The 19,154-nt window shown below is 31.5% G+C and overlaps 1 protein-coding gene across 1 annotated transcript in view; it reads right to left on the reverse strand.

The window, feature by feature from the left end:
• Window positions 1-11,320: 11,320 nt before the first annotated feature.
• The window catches only part of LOC121130191 (uncharacterized), a 119,266-nt gene continuing 111,432 nt past the window's right edge, over window positions 11,321-19,154 (reverse strand). Inside the window, exon 7 of the mRNA XM_040725951.2 lies at window positions 11,321-11,907. Coding sequence (XP_040581885.2) covers window positions 11,798-11,907 — 110 coding nt within the window. The 3' untranslated portion in view covers window positions 11,321-11,797. The remainder of the gene's footprint in view (window positions 11,908-19,154) is intronic.

Below are 19,154 nucleotides of genomic sequence, written 5' to 3' on the forward strand. Positions count from 1 at the left end.
TTTTCAGACACTTTGGGACATTCCAATTTTAAAGAGCTACGTGTAATTGACTTGCCGCAAGGATATTAATCCATCATTTAAAAAACTAAATCTTGTTCATCTTGTCTTAAAAATCTGGATTCAACCCAAATTGTTGTCCTCTTTTTTGTTCCAATGGGATTTGAGATGTAAACAACATGATTCAAAATAATGCAAGAGATGGCACGTCATACTAGGGCCCTAGAATATTGAATGCATATATCATAAATATAATATATTCATCAAGAAAGTAAAAATACTATTTAGTTAATCATTACTATATAGTTGAATTGTAATACATTTTATTTTATGTATATTTAATTTGTTAATAACTGTTAGTTTTTAAGAGTTGTTCCTAGGTATAATAAGCCATGCTCTGCAACGTTTCATTACGTTCGAAAGAATATTTGCATAGTTCCAGAAACATAAAAAATTCATATTGATATTCTTCTTAATAATGATTTCTGAGCCTAAGAACTCAAAAACTGATTTGAGTATCTTGTCTATTTAGCAGATTTTTCAAAATGTGGAACCTCTAAAAATAATTTTTTAGCGAAGAAACATAGTTTGAATAACTTTATGATACAGAAAATAGATATATCATTAATATCCTTTACGATGAAATGCACAGAATCATTGTTTATTTCGATCCAAATGACAATTTAAAGTAAAAATTAATATTTTTTGGAGAACAAATGAACCTTTTAATACTTAAATTTAAGTAAAATTTTCTCTATGTCCTGTCAATAATACCCTATGAACTGATATGAACCACTCTTATTTTTATTTAATTTTATAAAGTTGACGTAGGGAATCTTTTGAATCCTAAATGTACCTTTTACCTATAATTCTTACTTGTATTGATCTTTTATTATTCTATTTTACCTTTTAGTCCCATAGAAATATATTTAGATAGTGTATGCTTGTACCTCCAATGATGTAGTCATTAGTGAAAACTCTTTCTCCGGTCTCTTCCTCTCCGGCCGTATTTGCTGTATTTTAGGAGCACTACATCAAGTTTTCTTATCTAGGCAATATTATTTTTCTATTATTTTGAAAAACACATCCATAAATGAGAAACTCAACTATTCAACCTACAAGAGAAGTTAATAGTAATCCCTTAAATAAGTATTACTATTAAAAATTAAAATTTTTTTTTAATCATTCATTAATTATTTGAACTTATGCGACAAAATGTTTTTTCTTAGCCTTTCTTTCTTTTCTTTTCTTCCTATATCCCCCTTTAATAATTAATTAAATTGATCTTACAAGATAAATTCAAAAATGAGCTGTATCCTTGAAATATTACAAAGATATAGAGAGTTTTTTTTAATGAAGGCTTTGTTAACTTATAGTTCAGACTTTCAGCTATCAAATGAAATATTTTTACAGTTTCTGGATTTATTCTTTTTGGAGCTATGAGCCTCTGAAAAAACATAGCCTGTTTTCAACTTTAAAGAAAGATAACTCAAGTTTAATGATACTAAATACATTTTAAAAATGGCTTTGGAATTGATCAGTACAAGGCTTTGAAATATATTAATAATATTTATCCATATCTTCAACAACTAGAGTGTAAAAAAACTTTGAATCTTAAAAATAGCCAAAAATAAAATAAAAAACTTTATAGCTTTTTTCTGAAGGCCCTGAGGATGATTTAGAAAAACTATAACCATATTTGGAATCAGGGCTTTAAATTCTACTATTTTGATTTTGTGACATTTTTTCTGTTAAGCAGCGTTAGAAATTACTGCCTATGTAAATAAGACCATAGTTTTTCTTTCTTTGAATTATATGAACATGACCAAGTATGACGAGTTATCTGCAAGTATCAACTTTTTTATCATTTTGCTTACACCCCATTAAAATTCACTATTTTGATAATATCCAAGGGGGAAAAAATGAAATTGTCAAATATTTTAGCATCTTCTGAAGGGATCTAGGAAAGGTGATGATTTGAAAAATTATAATGGGAAAGTTTGACTTAGGATTACTTTTATTGTGAAAATTTGCCATGTTGAAAGTTTACCGCGTGTAAAACTACACTGGATGAAAAATCGCTTTATTTTATAAAAGTTTTAAGTAATAAGGTTTAAAAAACCATTTGTTGAGCTTTTCTAGATCATTTTACTGTAATTTGATTTGATTTTCTATATACTGATATGATAATTCGGATCTGAGGAGATTATTGAGTGAGGAAAAGTGTAATCCTTGTATAAAAATTTGTTCGAACTCTTTAAATTAGTGAAAGTTCGATAGTATTCATTTAAACTTTTTTAAATATTATTGGGATTTATCGGAATGCGTTCCTTTTGGAATCTTAGGCATAACATCAGGAGAATCTAGGTATTAATCTTTGAACTAAATAAAGGCTTTTTTGATTTCAGACATAAAAATGTAGATCTCACCGTCGTTTTAAATGTAGCATTGAGTATTTATACAGGTATCAATGTATTGAGTGTTTTTCAAAATAAAAATGTATTCGTATTAATGAAATATTTCAGGTGTGTGCAAGTATAATTCAGAGTGTATAAAAAGATAACTTTTTTTTTAATCAGGCTTGTACCATTTCAACCTTTTTTCAATAATTGGTTCATTTTCTGAAAACAAAGGCCTCGTTTGTCAGTACACATTAAAATATAATCTTTTTCCAGCCTCAGATGAGATTACAAGTAGATCAAATCATTACTAACTTTCCCCGATATAACCAAAGCATGAGGACTCAAACTTTGCAAGAACATTGAAAAGGTGGACTCAAATAAAGATCTAATAACAAGATCCAATGGGTTTTAATTCTTTTTAAACTTATATTTAGTATTTACTACATAACCGATACAACTTCTTTATACTTTTAGAATGATTATTTATTTATGGAATATTAAGAGGATCTAAATGAAAATCCAAGATAAATAATGGAAATTTAATAATCGAGGTAGATACAAGTTTAATTTTAAAATATACCTTCATTTTTTGTTTCTTTTATTTATTATATTATGTAGGTTTCATGGATGATAATATTTTCAAAAGTTGTAGCATCCTCGTTTGTCAGTACACATTCAAATTTTTCCTACTTAACATGAAATTACAGATAGATTAGGACATTGATAATTTGCACAAATTTAACCAGAGCATCCATTCACATCACTTTCTTGTCTGGTAACCATGAAAGTACCTCGATACCTGATGGGTTGGCTTCTAGGCAAAGTAGTGTATTTCCGGCAGGAACCATATTTCTGTTAACATATTGAAAATCCAGGCCTATAGCACAAATTCTCATGTACTTTGACCCTCCCTTGATAAGAAATCTGACTCTAAATTTACCTACCTTTGAGGGTATTTACACAAAAACTGGTTCGATTTTATTTTTCACTAGTCTTTTCTAAATTTGTACAGGTAGATTGCACAACCTGGAGTTTCTCGTTCCTCCCATATTCTTTAAATAAAACGAGCGGTCGTGTTATCAATAAAGAAAAGAACAGAAATATCTCCTTCAATCTACTCACAGTTCCAGCACATTTATGTGAACTTTGGGCTTTTCTTTCCAAAACCCTGGAATGCGGGTCCATCAGACAAAGATATATCATATCCTCTTAGGGACGCATCTATTCGAACCTCTAACACTGGGTCGAACGGCCTTGATAATATATTGTTGACATTTCTCGTAATAAAGGTTGAACATCAACTTCATATAAATAATCATTGAATTTCTCTCGGAAAATTTTGATCTCCCCACTTTAACAAGAACTGTATATCTTTATAATATACATGCACCTGTGAAGCCACCGGTCTAATGCTCTCCTGTAGAGTGTTTGCTATTTTTAAAGTTGACAAATTCAAAATGATCCTGGGGCATGATATGTGTTTAGGTGTTGGTAATGACCTACTAATTTTTTTTTTCTGTGTCATCAAAAACTGTTACCCTCCATTCTGCCAAAGCTCCAGTGTTCCGGAAGTACTTCAAAATGAGATCAAATTAAAAAACAAGAAAGAAAAAAATCTACTATTACAATTAATCAATAATAAAAGAAAAACTTATATTACAATTTTTTGGAAATTTAATGTTAATTTTTTTGACTTTATTATGTAGTCGGTTTTGCAAGTTAAAACTCATGAAGTAATTATCGATGCATACAAACATAGATAAGAAATTATGGATTTTCTATTTATTCAGCTATTTATTTAATTAATTTTTTTCAAGAACAAGATACAAATGGACATAAGCATACATTTGTTTTTATATCTTTAAATAATCTTAGTAAATTAATTCATGAAATCAGACTTTTGAAAGTTTTTATTCAATTTTGATCTTGAGTGATTTGTAAGAATAATTTTTTTTGTTTATTGTCCTTTTATCATAAGTTTTCTGGGGTTCCTTTGTTTTGATGTTGTTCATTTGTTTACTTCATATGAATGAACTGACTTTAAAAAAATATTTGAATACCTTGAAACGAAAACAAAAGGGCCAAAATCTTAAACAGCTATCAAATTTCAAACTGTTTATTTAAAACGTACATTTTAACATTTGTAGCTATCAAAGAAAGTGTACCAGACATAGATGAATATTTGTATTAATGTTTGAGCAGAGATCAATAGTTCTTTGTCCAGATTTGTCAGATTGTAAAAAAGGGGCCACATTATATACTTGGATTTTTTTTTGAAAAACATCCTGGAACAGTGGAATATGGAAGATGGATTATTAATTCTTCTACCTTTTCAAGATTATTCATTCAAAAAATCCCTGAGTGGAGTTTAAAAGACTTGTTATAATGATTTTAAATGTCTATGGCCCTACTTTCCTTCATATAAAGATTCCCTCACATCGAACACGGATCGAACAATTTTTTATTTTCAATTAAATCAAGCAAACCAGCATCTCAATTCTGAAGAATGAAATGAAAAAATCGGTTTTATTTCAGACAAATTTCTGCTTAGCATTTCCAGAAAATGATCGTATACGTGCCACTTGACATCATCTAAAAAGATTGCAAAAAAAAAAGACAAAAAGGTCGAGTGATAAATTTTTTTTCATACCACAGAATTTTCTAATAGGCGTCTGCCTAGTTACCTAGATTGAATAAACTTGAATACAAATCCTAAAAATTACTGAGCTTAATATCCTCTAATATTTGACACAACAAAAAATGAATTGTTAAAATGTGTACAAGGTGAAGATTTAGCTCTATCCTAGAAAACATATGATAAAGAGAAAAGCCACAAAAACTTTCATTCTTACAAATTACTCAAGATCAAAATTGAATTAAAACTTTCAAAAGTCTGAATTCATGAATTAATTTACTGGGTATTCAAAGAATTAAAAACTATGTATATTTATGCCCATTTGTATCTTGTTCTTGAAAAAATTTAATTCAATAAATAGCTGAATAAATAGAAAATCCATATTTATTCACTCATATTTGTATACTGTCAATAGTTACTTCATGAGATTTAATTTACAAAACCGACTACATAATAAAGTAAAAAAAGTTACAAACAAGCTCAAAAAGATTATAAAATAAGTTTTTATTTTCTTATGCCTTAATTGTAATAAGATTTTGATTTTTTTAATTTGACCTCATTTTGTAGTACTTCCGTTACTTTGACCGGATGGAGGGCAACGGTTTTTGATAGTACAGAAAAAAAAATTTAGGAGGTCATTACCAACAGCTAAAAACATACCATGATCCATGATAATTTAGATTTTGGTCAACTTTAAAGAATAGCGAACACTCTACTTTCCAGTGAACCTAAAAACCTTTGAGCGTCCTTCAGAGAGATCTTATTCTTCTGCAGAAGAGAAATGGCAAGCTTGCTTACCTTCTTCTGTTTATCACGTGGGAGAGAAACCTGAAATAGGCTTGTATTCCATAACAGACCAAGTATCCGATGGTTAAAGACGGCCGCATCGAGCTCTTTTTAAAATTAATAAAGAACGCAAGAAGACTTAAAATACACACACATAGACAGGCATCTCACAGCTAAACATGCAAAGTCCCTTGTATTTGATATGATCTAAATATATGCTAAACGATATATTTAGATCACCCCTTAAAAATGTGATAACGAGTTTGAGTAACTTAGTGAATACCCGTGGGACAGATAAGACGTAAAAGCATAGCCCTCTGAATTGATACATCTTGCCCCTCCAACAGAAATTGATGTAACGTCTATTTTTTTCATTAATATGAAAAGAATGGTATGCGTTCGAATGATCCATCGAACATAAATAAAAATTTCTTTTTATCAAGGTTTCAAAGAATGGACAGATTCTATTTTAAACTTGGATTTAACTAAAAATTAATTCAAACCCTGTATGAAGTTTATGATGCCCCTCCAACTTTCTTGTTCCTTTTTCCTAATAGCAAATACCCCTGAACCTATTTGTACCTGTTCCAAGTTTAAGTTTACTTCGTCAATAGCCCCATAAAGTAACATATCTTCTATTTCATTATCAACTGCCTTTTGAGATTATTCCCCTTGTCGTGGGGGTCCCTTAAAATAAAGTCTTCCTGGGTACCCCTGACAAAAACTGTAACCTATAACCCTCATTGACTTGGATCCTCTAAGGTAATCATATAGAATCTGACGGACTCAGTGGCTATACACAAAGAACTCGGGTTCCAGCATTGTCCATTGTCTACACTCGCCTACCGCCTTTGAGAAAGCAGAGGAGAAGAAGAAAGAGAGAGAGATGAATCTATGGATCGAACCCCTCTCATTCCTGGAGATCACGTCAGGATCCAATGCACAAAAATGTGGGACACATACGGAATCATTACAAATACTCGGGAAAAAGGAAGATCTTACATTATTGAAGTAGATGGAAATAATATTATTCGTAATAGACGCTATCTGAAAACATATTAACGGGAATGTCCTTGAGAACGATAACATATTATTATTACTTAATTATTCGTCAAGTGTTGTATATTAATGCTTTGTGATGTATATTAATATTAATTATTATGTATTGATTAAGTTAATATATTATAGTATTTATGGTCTTGAGGGATATGTAAGGTAATCATATAGAATGTAAATATATTATTCTCAATAGAACCGTATAATCGTATAAACGTTTGTAACTTAACAGATCCCAAAATCAAAAAGGCCACGTAACAAAAATTTTTAAGCCTTCCCATTAATCTATAGTTTTTCTCCTTCTTAATCAGCGAAAAAGGAATTCAAATTATATATAATAATTATGTAATGAAAATTAATGTTTTATAATGTTAAAAAATAAAATATAATTGTTATATTTATTTTTTCTTGTTACATGCATCATCTTATATTTAAAACCTAAGAAAAGTATGTAATATTGATATTCTAGGTCAAATGCATCTCAGAATAAATACACATAAAAAAATCGAAGTACCAACCCTTAATATACGCGTTATATTTTATACAAATGGAAATATGTATAAATTTTATCATACATTAAGAAAGACATGCTATAAAATTAACATTAGTTTTTATTTTTAAATTGAAGATCATTATATTTTAATTTTTAATCCAACGTCGATAACATCCATCACAATTATACATTTAAACAATTTGAGTTGTCTTTATTTGGGTGTTGATGATGACGATGGAATTGTTCTTAGACGTCCTACATAGTATTGAATCCAATTCTTGGCAATAACAATTTTGTAATTAAGAAGCTAATATGATTTCAATGTTTAGAGGACATGACAGTTTAATATTGTTATATCAAGGATCCATATCATTAACTCTTCTCATACCTTTATTGATAGTTTTACCACTTTAGGAGACAAATGATCCAGGACTCCTTTTTTTATTTTTAAATTCGATCATTTTGTAAGTCATTTAACATTGATAAAACTGAGTGAAATAATGGATTAATATTGTTAATATTCATAACAATACAACATTAGTTGGGAACTTATAATTATAGTTATGATAAAAAATCCTTGTTGGACTAAGACTAGAGTTTAAGAACAACTCCGAAGTCATTATTCGGATTTTATTTCTAGATCCGGAGTAGGATTTGTGTCTACTTTCTTTCCTAACCTATCATATCTGTTCACAGCTAATCTTGTATACGTCATGACAGCTTAACTCCTCTTCCCCAAAACATTATTCAATTGTCAGGGGCACCACGTTAATTTTCGGTTTCTTTTTTTTAACACATCCGTGGATTATTATTTTCCAATCTGCTCATCACTATGTATTATGAATAAGTCTTAAAGGTCTCAAGAAGAGTGTTGTTTTCCATCATTTTTCAGCCTAAAAATGGAAATTTATAGAGTTCAGAGCAAGATACCGAATCAATAAAAACCCCTTTTACATACATAAGTTTTATTAATCCTACTTTTAAGAGTTAAAAATGATTCTGAATGATAATAGTCCCGAATTACTTACTGTAATCCCAGATATTTCATAATTCAGATGACTAAGAGAAAAACTGAGATCAGTTTTGCATTCTGCACTCAAAAAATATTTGATTATTACCTTCAATTCCTTTGTACAAAAAATTTCCGCCTAATTGTTCCCCTGTGTAATTGTATTTTGTCCTCGGCTGTTCATATTCCTGCTTCCTGACCCCTTATCATTTTTCTAAACATTAATTGTATTTATTATAATTAGGATTCAAAAATATTTGATAAAAATCTTGCCATTTTTGAATATAAAAGTACGTAACATTTGTACTGAAATAAACACTCAACCTCTTAACTCAATCTCTTCGAAGTCTTTAAGAAATCAAATTTTCCCTAGCGTTTTCAGTTTTCAATCACATTAAAAAGGAAAAGCTCATCTAATTTATTTGGGACAAGCCTCCAAACCCCAAAAATACACCCACTAGACTCTACCCTACCCTATTCATTTACCTAAACATTCATCAGAGTTCATAAAAGACAGGGTGTGTAACCTTTAGGTTATGTTACAGAGTTATAATTGTAAGTCCTTCTTGATGGAATCAGAGTAGAATTGAAGATCCACATGTGAGTCATTCTTGCCAATGTCCTAGTTTATTTCCTTCTCTTCCTCCTCCCTTGTAACAGGTGATTGTAGCTGATCTAATGCTACGTCATGACAGCTAAGCCGCTCTCCTCTAAAACATTCTTAAAATTGTCAGGGTTACCATTTTGATTTTCTGTTTCTTTTTTTACATGGTCAAAATAAACACGATTTTCACTACTACGTATTAAAGTCTCTTTTCCAGTGTTGTGTTGGTCCTTAAAATTTTTCATAAAAATATCGAAGGTAAGCCGAATAAGATATATGAAATATGTATTAAGATTATTGCACATCTTGCAAAAAATATGATTTTTTAAAGTTATAATACGAACATTTTATACTGTTAATCAGTTTTATAACTTATTCTACTACTAATATATCAGAATAATTAAAAGGGGGAAAAATACCCTCATTGAAGTCACGAAGTATCGATTTTACCTTCTTTCAGAAGAGACAAATGGAACTGGACTGGAACGTGGTCCTTGGTACAAAATAAGGACTAACGCAACACTACTTTCCATAATTGACTGATTATGGAACTATTTTTCTACGTATGTATATTTTGAAGAGTTTAAGTGCGTGTAAATCAAACTCACCATTTTTGTAGGGGGAGGGGATTTATGGATAACTTTTAATAAATTAACCATAACGAATCAGAGCTTCTAATTGAAGTTTTTGATAATATGACGTTGTATTTTGCAATAAGGGACGAGAAAGCTATCCGCAAGGTGGTGTAACAGTCTGTAGCTGGACAACCCCCCCCGAAAAAAAAAAAACCCCAGTTCATACTCAGAAGAATTTTCATAGCGTTCCCTAGCTATTTGAGTAACATACATTGTGAGTGACTTGTGTTATTTTTGACTGAATATTATTATCATTTAGGGAGCTTTATTTTATTACTTCAAGACGGCGCTCTCTCTGTCGCTTTGTTTACAAACGAAAAATATAAATAAACAACCCTCATGCCACACTGAATGTCTTAAAATAAGGATAGATACAAAGTCACCAGAGGCGCTTGCAGGATTGTATTCTTGGAAGGGAGAAGCCTAAGTTTTTAAGCCCCTCCCCAAATCAAGGAATTAACTATACAAAATGAAGCCCCTCCACCCCCCCCCCCCAATTTCAAATTCAACGGACGCCACTGGATATACATTATTTATATATAAATAGACAGAGAAAGGAATACATGGAGGTGAACTGATGAGCAAATGATTGAACAAAGGTATGTATTTAAGGAAGATATTTTTGTAAATGAAAAAAAAAAAAAAAAAAAAAAAAAAAAGTTTTCAAATTAGAAAATTAAAAGCATTTGTGTGGTTGTGTGTTGTTCTTTTTTGTTAGTAATTTAAAAAGTGAAGAAAAAAACTAAACAGTTGCAGAGATTAGAAAAGGAAAAACAGTTGATATGTGTATTTTTTTTCATTATTCAATGAGTCATATAATATGTACTAGAAACCTGTAAGCGAAGGCTCAAGCTACAAATGTTGTAGAAGAACGGGTACACGACTGTAATGACCTCACATAAGTCCAAACGGGCATTTGTCGAACATTTGTCATATTTTCATGGACAAAAAGTATCTATTTGACTGAAATTATCAAAAATATACCTATATAAAAAATCAGGCCTGTAAAAATGACAGTTTTTATAAAATTATTTAATTCCCATATCGAGCCTATCAGAGGCCTCTTTTTTAGGTATACCTCATACGTCCTTGTACACTTTTTATACATGTTAAAATTTCTCGCGGCTCATAAAAAGGGAGAAAAATTAGAAATAACCGCTTTCCTTTTTAGTGTTTATTGAAGTATTAAAATCAGAGCCGTAGGTCTTTTAGGAGTTCCAAAATACAAAATTTAATGCTCCTTATTATTTTTTCTATATGAAATAATAGTTTATAAAAATGTTTTTGTTTTTTTTTAGAAAAATGCTATTTAAAGACGGCTTTGGCATTGAAGGCCCCCAAAAATTTGTTTTGATGACCATTTCTTGACCTTTAAAAACGTATATGAAATTTTTTAGCAATATCCATTCGTTTTGTTTGGCCGTAATTTCCGTATAAGCACACATACATTTGCATTTAATATATAGATTGCAATATTTTCCTGCACTAATACTATTTTAAATGTAGATGATTCACTTTTTAAAGGTCTAATTCATTTTTTCCCTCCAAAATCCTAACAGCCGATATTAACATAAGTCTTAATTTCAAACCATTACACCTTTTATATTCCCCACAAATTCTGCGTGAGTATTTCAAGTCTCTAAAACTCCATGACTGCCCATTTGACCTCCCCCCTCAATAAAACCAATAAAATACAACTCTTATTTCCATATATAACAACAATATTTATTTATCAAATAATTTGAAAAAATAAAATAAACATATAGTCATATTATCAATTACATAACATCGAAAGCATTACAAACATCATCTCCTCAAAATATTATTCATACAAAACACACAAAAAAAGCACAAATTCTTTTTGTTAATAACATAATATATTGTATTAATTAATAATTATAGGTACAAGAAGAACGAACTAAATAAATTGTTTGATATATTTCAGAATGTATATCACAGCATCAAATTTTAGTGTTTTTTTTTTTTTTTTTTTTTTTTTTGTAGTAACCGGGACTATTGTATGTACTTTATTTAATTATATTACGTAATAATAGGATATTTGTGGAACATTTAATTTAAAAATAAAAGTATATATATGAATGTATAATTGAATAGATACGGAAGTTTTGCAATGAAAATATTCATCACAAAACCTCTTGACGGATGAGAGAAGAAGATTTTTATAATTTCGTCACTTGGGGTGTAGCGGATCCGTTGCCTAGCATACCATGGGGTGGTATGATAAAATGTGAATAGCGGCGATGTTTCTGGGAGGCTTTAATCTCTCTTTCTGTAAGGAATATTAAATCGTTAGCAAATAGAAATAATTAGGTAATATCTAGACAATATAAGCTCATAGAAACCCCTTTGTTTAATAAAGGACTCAAACTAATAGAATACACATAATAAAACTCTAAACATGTAATACACTTTTTTTTTACCAAGTCAGGGGTCATTTATAAACCACGTGATTGTTATCGTTACCCACCTCTTAAAACGACGTGTTTTTTATGTCAAAATGTTCTATTATAATTTTTAATAATTTTTTCTCTTTTCCTTCTTTTTCCAACACATCGGCGTTCATATTTTTTACGGGTATCGCCATAGGTGTCTAAAATACCACAACTTTTATAATAACTTATAAGGACCCTTTATGAAAGATGGAAACTAAGGGCCTTTCAGTACTACTATATATTATATTCATAGATGAAAATAATATGATAATGAAAGAAGGACTGGGATTTGGTAGTTGCAATCTGAAGATAATTTTAATTTTTCAAAGCTATTATCCTTGTTATTTATTTATTGAAGAGAGAACATCCAAATATAATATAATAACTAGTGCGTGCGCTCCTGAGAGACGGAGAATAACACTGAGGGTTTATTCCATTGGAGTTATAAGTGAAAAATTCTTGTTGAACTCGGAGTAGAATGGAGGATCAATGTCCGAGTAATTCGTTAGCATTATGTCCCTTCCTCTAACAGCTCCTTGCAGCTGATCTAAAGTAAGCCATGACAACTAAACTGCTTTCCTCTAAAACATTTCTTCAAATTGTCAGGATTGCCTCGTTCATTTTTGGTTAGAGGCCTTATATTATAAGACTCTTCATAGATTGATATATAATATTCAATGTAATCAAAAGTATGGTTATTTATTAATCAATAAATACTCCTCATAGCTGATCTAATGAAAGATCATGACAGCTATTTGCTGTACTCAGAAATATTCTTCAAATTGTCCACCTTCATTTTCGATTTCTTTTTTCTTATTAGAGTGACAAATCATCATACTATTTTCAAACTCTGATTATAATATGTACACACAAGGAACACTAATGAGTTAAATCTAGATCCCCATCATTGAAGAGAACGTCAGAGTAATTAATATAAGATAATTATCATTAAGAAAATCCTATTAAGAAGCCAAATGATAAATAATTCAAGAAAGGATTAAATGAGTAAATAAAAACCTGTTTGATTAAAAAGATATGAGTATCAACAAGGCTAAAGGGATGAAGGAAAAGTAACCAAGTTTGGTCAGTGAACATTATACTAAATAAAAAGACAATGTATGTAAAAACAAGATAATAATCAATAGATATACAATGGACTCAGTTAGACTGTCCCTTTTTTGGGTTAATATATTCGCCCATCTGATTAAATTGCTAATGACAGTCCAAAAACGGACCGGTGCAATCTATAAGCCCGCTGGCACGTCATACTTTCTTTTCCTTACTCAAAATTAGAGACAGCGAAAGCGCAGAATGTTAAAATTCAATGGATTATGAGCGTTGTTTACATATATGAGTTTGCTTACAAAACGATCGATAGTGGCGCCATCTTGCGACAAAACAATAATAAACTCCAATAATGATAGTATTATTTAATTTAAAGTAAAGGTATGTTACTCATGTAGAGGGCGCTGTAAATAAATATTTTAGGTCCCAAGCTACAGACTGTCACATCATAGATTTGTCATATATAAAACAACCTTTCAATAATAAGGATTCCTAATACATCATCTTTGCTAAGTTAAGGGAAGTGACGCAAAGAACCTATTGTAGGAATAACAGAAATATCTCGACTTTTTGGGATATTTGATCAATCAGGACTTTGGAGGGTCATGGTAATATATTGAATGAGGTTATGAGTGGGCCTTTTAGGGAGTATTATGGGGGAAGGGGAGTGAGAAGAGGCACTTGAAGTTGATCCGTGGACTGAAGGATGAGTCCGGAGAAAATATCATCTCATTATGTAAGACACTACGACTTCTTCTTGTATCTCGACCTCATGACTCCAGTCCATGAATCGACTACCAGCCCTCTCATCCCCCCCGAATTATCCGTAAGAAACGAAGTCACAACATTCACCACATAAGGATACCTCCCATTTCAACTTATTTTTTCAATTTAAAATGTCTAACGAAAAATGACCTGAGAGGCCAAATGAAGTTTTGCCAAAGTCTGTTTTTTTATTCTTCCCAGCAGAAAATGTCTTTTTCCAACGGCCCATAAATAAACTCCATTGTTCTTTTTACCACTCTTAACCTCCATGTTGGCAAATCCCCCATGGAACCACGGGGTTTTTTATACTACCCTCCATTTTATTTTTTAAATAAAGGGGCCCATTTTTAGAGTCACTCATTTTTTTTCGAAATGTAGTCCCCATTTATACCATCTTGGCATATTATTCAAGCCTATGCCAAGATTAATAGAAATACTAGTTTATACCATAACGTTTTTAATAGTGACGTAATAGAATATAACTGTTGCCGAGAGTAACTATATATCCCCTTCCTTGACTGTTACTGTCAGAGTAACGCTATTATAATCTATGATGGCAAAATCTGTCTGTCTTGCCTAACAGTCGGTACGCTACATCAACTTAAAAATTCTATAATTATGATGGTCTTACCTCGTATTTCTATTAATTCAGTAGGGGAAATTCTTAAACCACGTGGTCACTTAAGAGGCACGTGGTTTAAGAATTTCCCCTAATTCAAAATAATATTAACTTAAAAACGGGACAGTATAATGAACATAGAATGCAGTTTACGTTCATATACAATACAAGAGGTTGATTTATTTAAAAGTTATAGTTGTCCAGTCATAAATAGATACTTAAATATAAATATAAGTTACGAAACAATGCTTTAAAGTAAAATTAAGAAGTTATGCATAATTGTGCCTATGTCCTTAAATAATAATAAATAAATATTCATGACTCTTAAGTAATATTACAACACATGTGAGCCATCAACAGAAAAGCACGATTGAATAATCTTTCCGAGAATTGAGTGTGGATTATATTTGTATTCTTTTACAAACTTTCTCCATTTCTCGGAACACATTATTCTTGATAACCCTTGGAGGTGCATTAAATTACACTCCTTCTAATACCGTCATTAATGACATTCTTGACGTTGTGAATAGTCTGCCTGCTTGACTATGTAAAGTTTCGAATCTCTGTCGGTGTTTCGTTTCAAGTATATCAGCAATCTCAAATCGTTGGTCACTTTGTGAGACCATTTGTCGATTAATTGTGTTGCTTATTATTTTATTTTTTTGGGCGGGGGGAGGGGGGTGCTCAATACAAACAGTTTGTCAGGTGATGGAACCAATTATGAATTCCTTCCAAATGCTTTTCGTATTCCTCTCTTTTTTAAGTACCCAGATTTCAAATACGTACCCAGCAATCTTTCATAAAATATAAACAATTCCCATCAACAAATTAGTCTTATTAACAATTTACGGGAGACCCACAAATTGCACTTAAAGTAGGGAAAACTGCTCGTCTCAGTAATAAAAAAGAAATAAAGTGGATGATAATGGACTTTACTTGGAAGGGGATATATTTAACCCAATTTTAATCTCTTAAATTAAGTAAAAGATTATAAAATATTGTTAAAATGCTTGGGTATTTACACTCATCTCATAAATTTGAGTACAAAGCCTATAATTGACTCAAGTATATGTCTTTTATTGGCCTGTATGATTTTATGAATTAAATAAACAAATAAAAAGGTACCCTTGTGGGAATTCTTGAACATCAAACAATCCCTATCACGACGTTACCTCGCTAACACAAAAATACTACCCATATGTATATTGTTGTCAGATGTTGATGCCTCTCCTCACTTGATACGTCATTCTAAAGTCCTTTTTGTAAAATAAACGAAGTAATAAGTTATGTAATTCTTATGCTCCATTTCCAAAAGGACAGGAATACAATGTTTTATTGAACCTCGACATATATATATATATATATACAGGGTGTGCAAGCTATCTGTGCCACGAAAAATGATTTTGTTTTTAAACTCAATTTTGCTTAAAACCATTTATAAGATTACAAATATAAAAAGAGATTCTATAAGCTTGATGGACTCTAATTTATTTCTTTTAATAAAGTCAACTCCAGCCTCAATTACAGTCTCTTAACGAGGCCGAAAGTCTGAGCAGTCCCTCAATACTTGATCCCTAGGCAAATCCTTGACTTTTTTCTTTGGTGTTACAAAATTGGTCTGTCGTTCGATCGCACCTCATAGACAAAAATATGTATTAAAATCTGGCAATTTTAGAGGCAAAGAGATGAAGTACATAGTCAAAATTGTCTTGGAGCCATTTGAAGTTTTTTTTTCTTCAAAGTGTGGCAGGGAGCTGAGTCCTTTATATGTTTCAATTTCCCTCCTAATCTAGTGAAGGAACGTTTCATTGAGTCCCGGAGTTCGAGCAATTGTCATGTTTTCGCTCCCAGGGTGGATTCCAAGGAGGGCTTTGTCCCTTTTCCAGATAGTTGTGCAACAAATTTGTCAATTGATTCATTCTCTCAATCCCCTACGCTGCGCAAGAGAGAGAGCACCAATGTGGCGGCATAGATAGGTTACACATCTTGTTTTTTATTGGGCATATTGTTATTTCTATCAAGGCATTTTGGGTATCATATAGAACTACAAATATAGAGCTACCCCTGTGATAAAATATTACTAATACAGCATCGAATCAAATACTGTGTAGATTTTAAATAATATGAAATATATTTAGTTAATTCGTTTTAAAAATTGTGAAGAAATAATATGAATTTGTTGGTTTTGGAGTACTTTAGATATAATTAGCAGTTGGTACGATTGATTTATTTGGCAAACAATCAGATGATTTTTAGCCTTTTTTATGTTTCTTTTGGAGGAACAGTTGCATGATACAAAGAAGGTAACGACGTGTTATAGGAAACTATTTTTTAAAACTTGAGAGCACGTTTCATTAACGTCATAAACCTATCTAATGACGCCACGTAGACAGAGTAAAAAACTCACACGGAACTGATTTCATAAGTTGAGAGTGAGTAAACATGTCAACATCCTATCCTTATTTTACCACAACTCCACACACACATACCAAAAGAATTAATAATAAGGGATGGATATCTATTTAAACATACATTTATTTAATTTGTCAGTGTTTGAGGATCAATAATTACAACACACAAATGAGGTTATGAAGTCATGCGAAGGAAGATGACATTTGAACAAACAGTATGTTGTTGTATCTACACTTGTATTTTGTACATAGAACTGCCTACTTAGTTACAAAAACAATAAGTTGAGCAAGTGTTGTGGGGAAGGATCCCTTGTCACATTCAATAAATGATTAATGATAACAAACAATTCATTTTCTCAGGTTAGAAATACGTTAAACTACACTACATATGGAGTGGGCAATCCATAAAGGCGACCGCTTTCTTGGGCAAACGCAGGCATTTAGGCAGTTGATTTTTTTTGCTAAGATACCTTGTTCAAATTTGAACCGGTTCGAATAGTAAAATTCTTATACCAAATATTTAGAAAAGGCCCGGAGCCTCCTTGAAATCCCTGACGGGAGCAACAACTTAACAATTCCTGATACTCTAGGACTCAGTGAGACGTTTGTTTGCTAAACTAGGAGATTATTTGAGGCCTCCAATGGTGATTTTGAGGCAAGATTAATGGGGGGTTGAGTTCAAAGGTCGGAGTCAAGTTTTATAAAAATACAAGGTTACATAACACTTGTACGACTGATGTTTGACGCCACCACGTTTTATAATATTGACGTCATAGTGTGCGAATGGTTGCTTGTTTTGTCAAAATCTGTCTTCCTTGCCTAGCAGTCGGTACGATGCTTGAAAATTCTAGCAAGCCCAATTACATGATGGTCTAACCTTGTATATCTATTTACCTTCTGACAATTTTGACGATTTCATTTCGCCGGAATTTTGGCCTGCAAACTCGCGGATCTGAATGGGATAGATTTTACTTTATTAGACTGTGATCGAACGAAAACTTATCCAACTCCCTGCCACACCAAAGACAAACATAGTATTAGGAATTAGCAAGGGACCAAGTGACAAAATCCTTCTCACACTTTTGGCCGCGTATAGAGACTGTGATTACTGCTGGAGGTGATTATATATATAAAATAAAATAAAGTATAATCCATCAAGCTTTCAGAATCTGGTTTTATTTTTTTTAATTTGATATGTGGATGGATAGAAAATTGCATTTAAAAAAAACCAAACATAAATTCCTGTGTTTTTTGGGGGCATGTTAAAAAAATAAACCAAAAATCCAAATGGTAACCTTGACAATTGGAAGAATGTATTGAAAGAGATGAGTTTAACTCTCATGATGATGTACCATTAGATTAGCTACGAGCAGCAATGACAACAGAAGAAGGGGAAAATGAAATAAAGAAAGACATTGGCAAGAAATACTCCGATGTTTAACCTCAATTATACGCTGAGTCCAACAAGGACTCAAGGCTCTGCAATAAATCCTCAAAGTTACTCTCCGTATTTTATGGGCACACACGAATGTTCAATCAGGCCTTGAAAAAAAAGAAGTTTACTACTCAGTAGTTAAATAATATAATTCTTCGTCCACTCAAATATTAGAATAGTCTCCTTTGAAATTGTAATCACATAAGAAATCCCATATGTACTTCACCACGAAACTCAAAGAAATGGGAAGTCGACTAGAATTTTTTCGAATTTGAAAATCGATTCTCCAGTGGAGTCCAATGGATAATTGTTCAAGTCAACACAATATGAATTCTAGTTCAGGCAATCAAACACTTATAAGAGGAAAAACAGTAGAAAAATCGATAGCTGACGATAAATATAAAGTACTTTTTTGTGTTATTAGGGTATGTTGTTACTTGTGGTAGATTAGGTTAGGAAGGGTAGGAAGCTCGCAGAGGATATCCAGAAGATCCGAGTATAAATTTGACTGGAACTGCCTCTGGTGCAGGTCTTGGTGGTATTAGGAAATACTTCAGAGAGGCCATGGAGGACCGATGTAAAGACAGGTTTCGAGTGAACAGCTACATTATTTGAATAATATACACCAATAATCAAAATGTGATTATTAGTGTATCTCTCAACCTTTCTTCTAAAAGGATGAAAGGAAACGAACAGACTCAAAATCAGTGGGTAATTTGCTTTTAACTCTCAATTCTTTATATATTATTGGGGAATGAACGCAATAAGAAATAATATAAGGTGAAAATT

This window comes from Lepeophtheirus salmonis, chromosome Z (genome assembly GCF_016086655.4).
Source record: "Lepeophtheirus salmonis chromosome Z, UVic_Lsal_1.4, whole genome shotgun sequence".
Taxonomy (NCBI): Eukaryota; Metazoa; Arthropoda; class Copepoda; order Siphonostomatoida; family Caligidae; genus Lepeophtheirus; species Lepeophtheirus salmonis.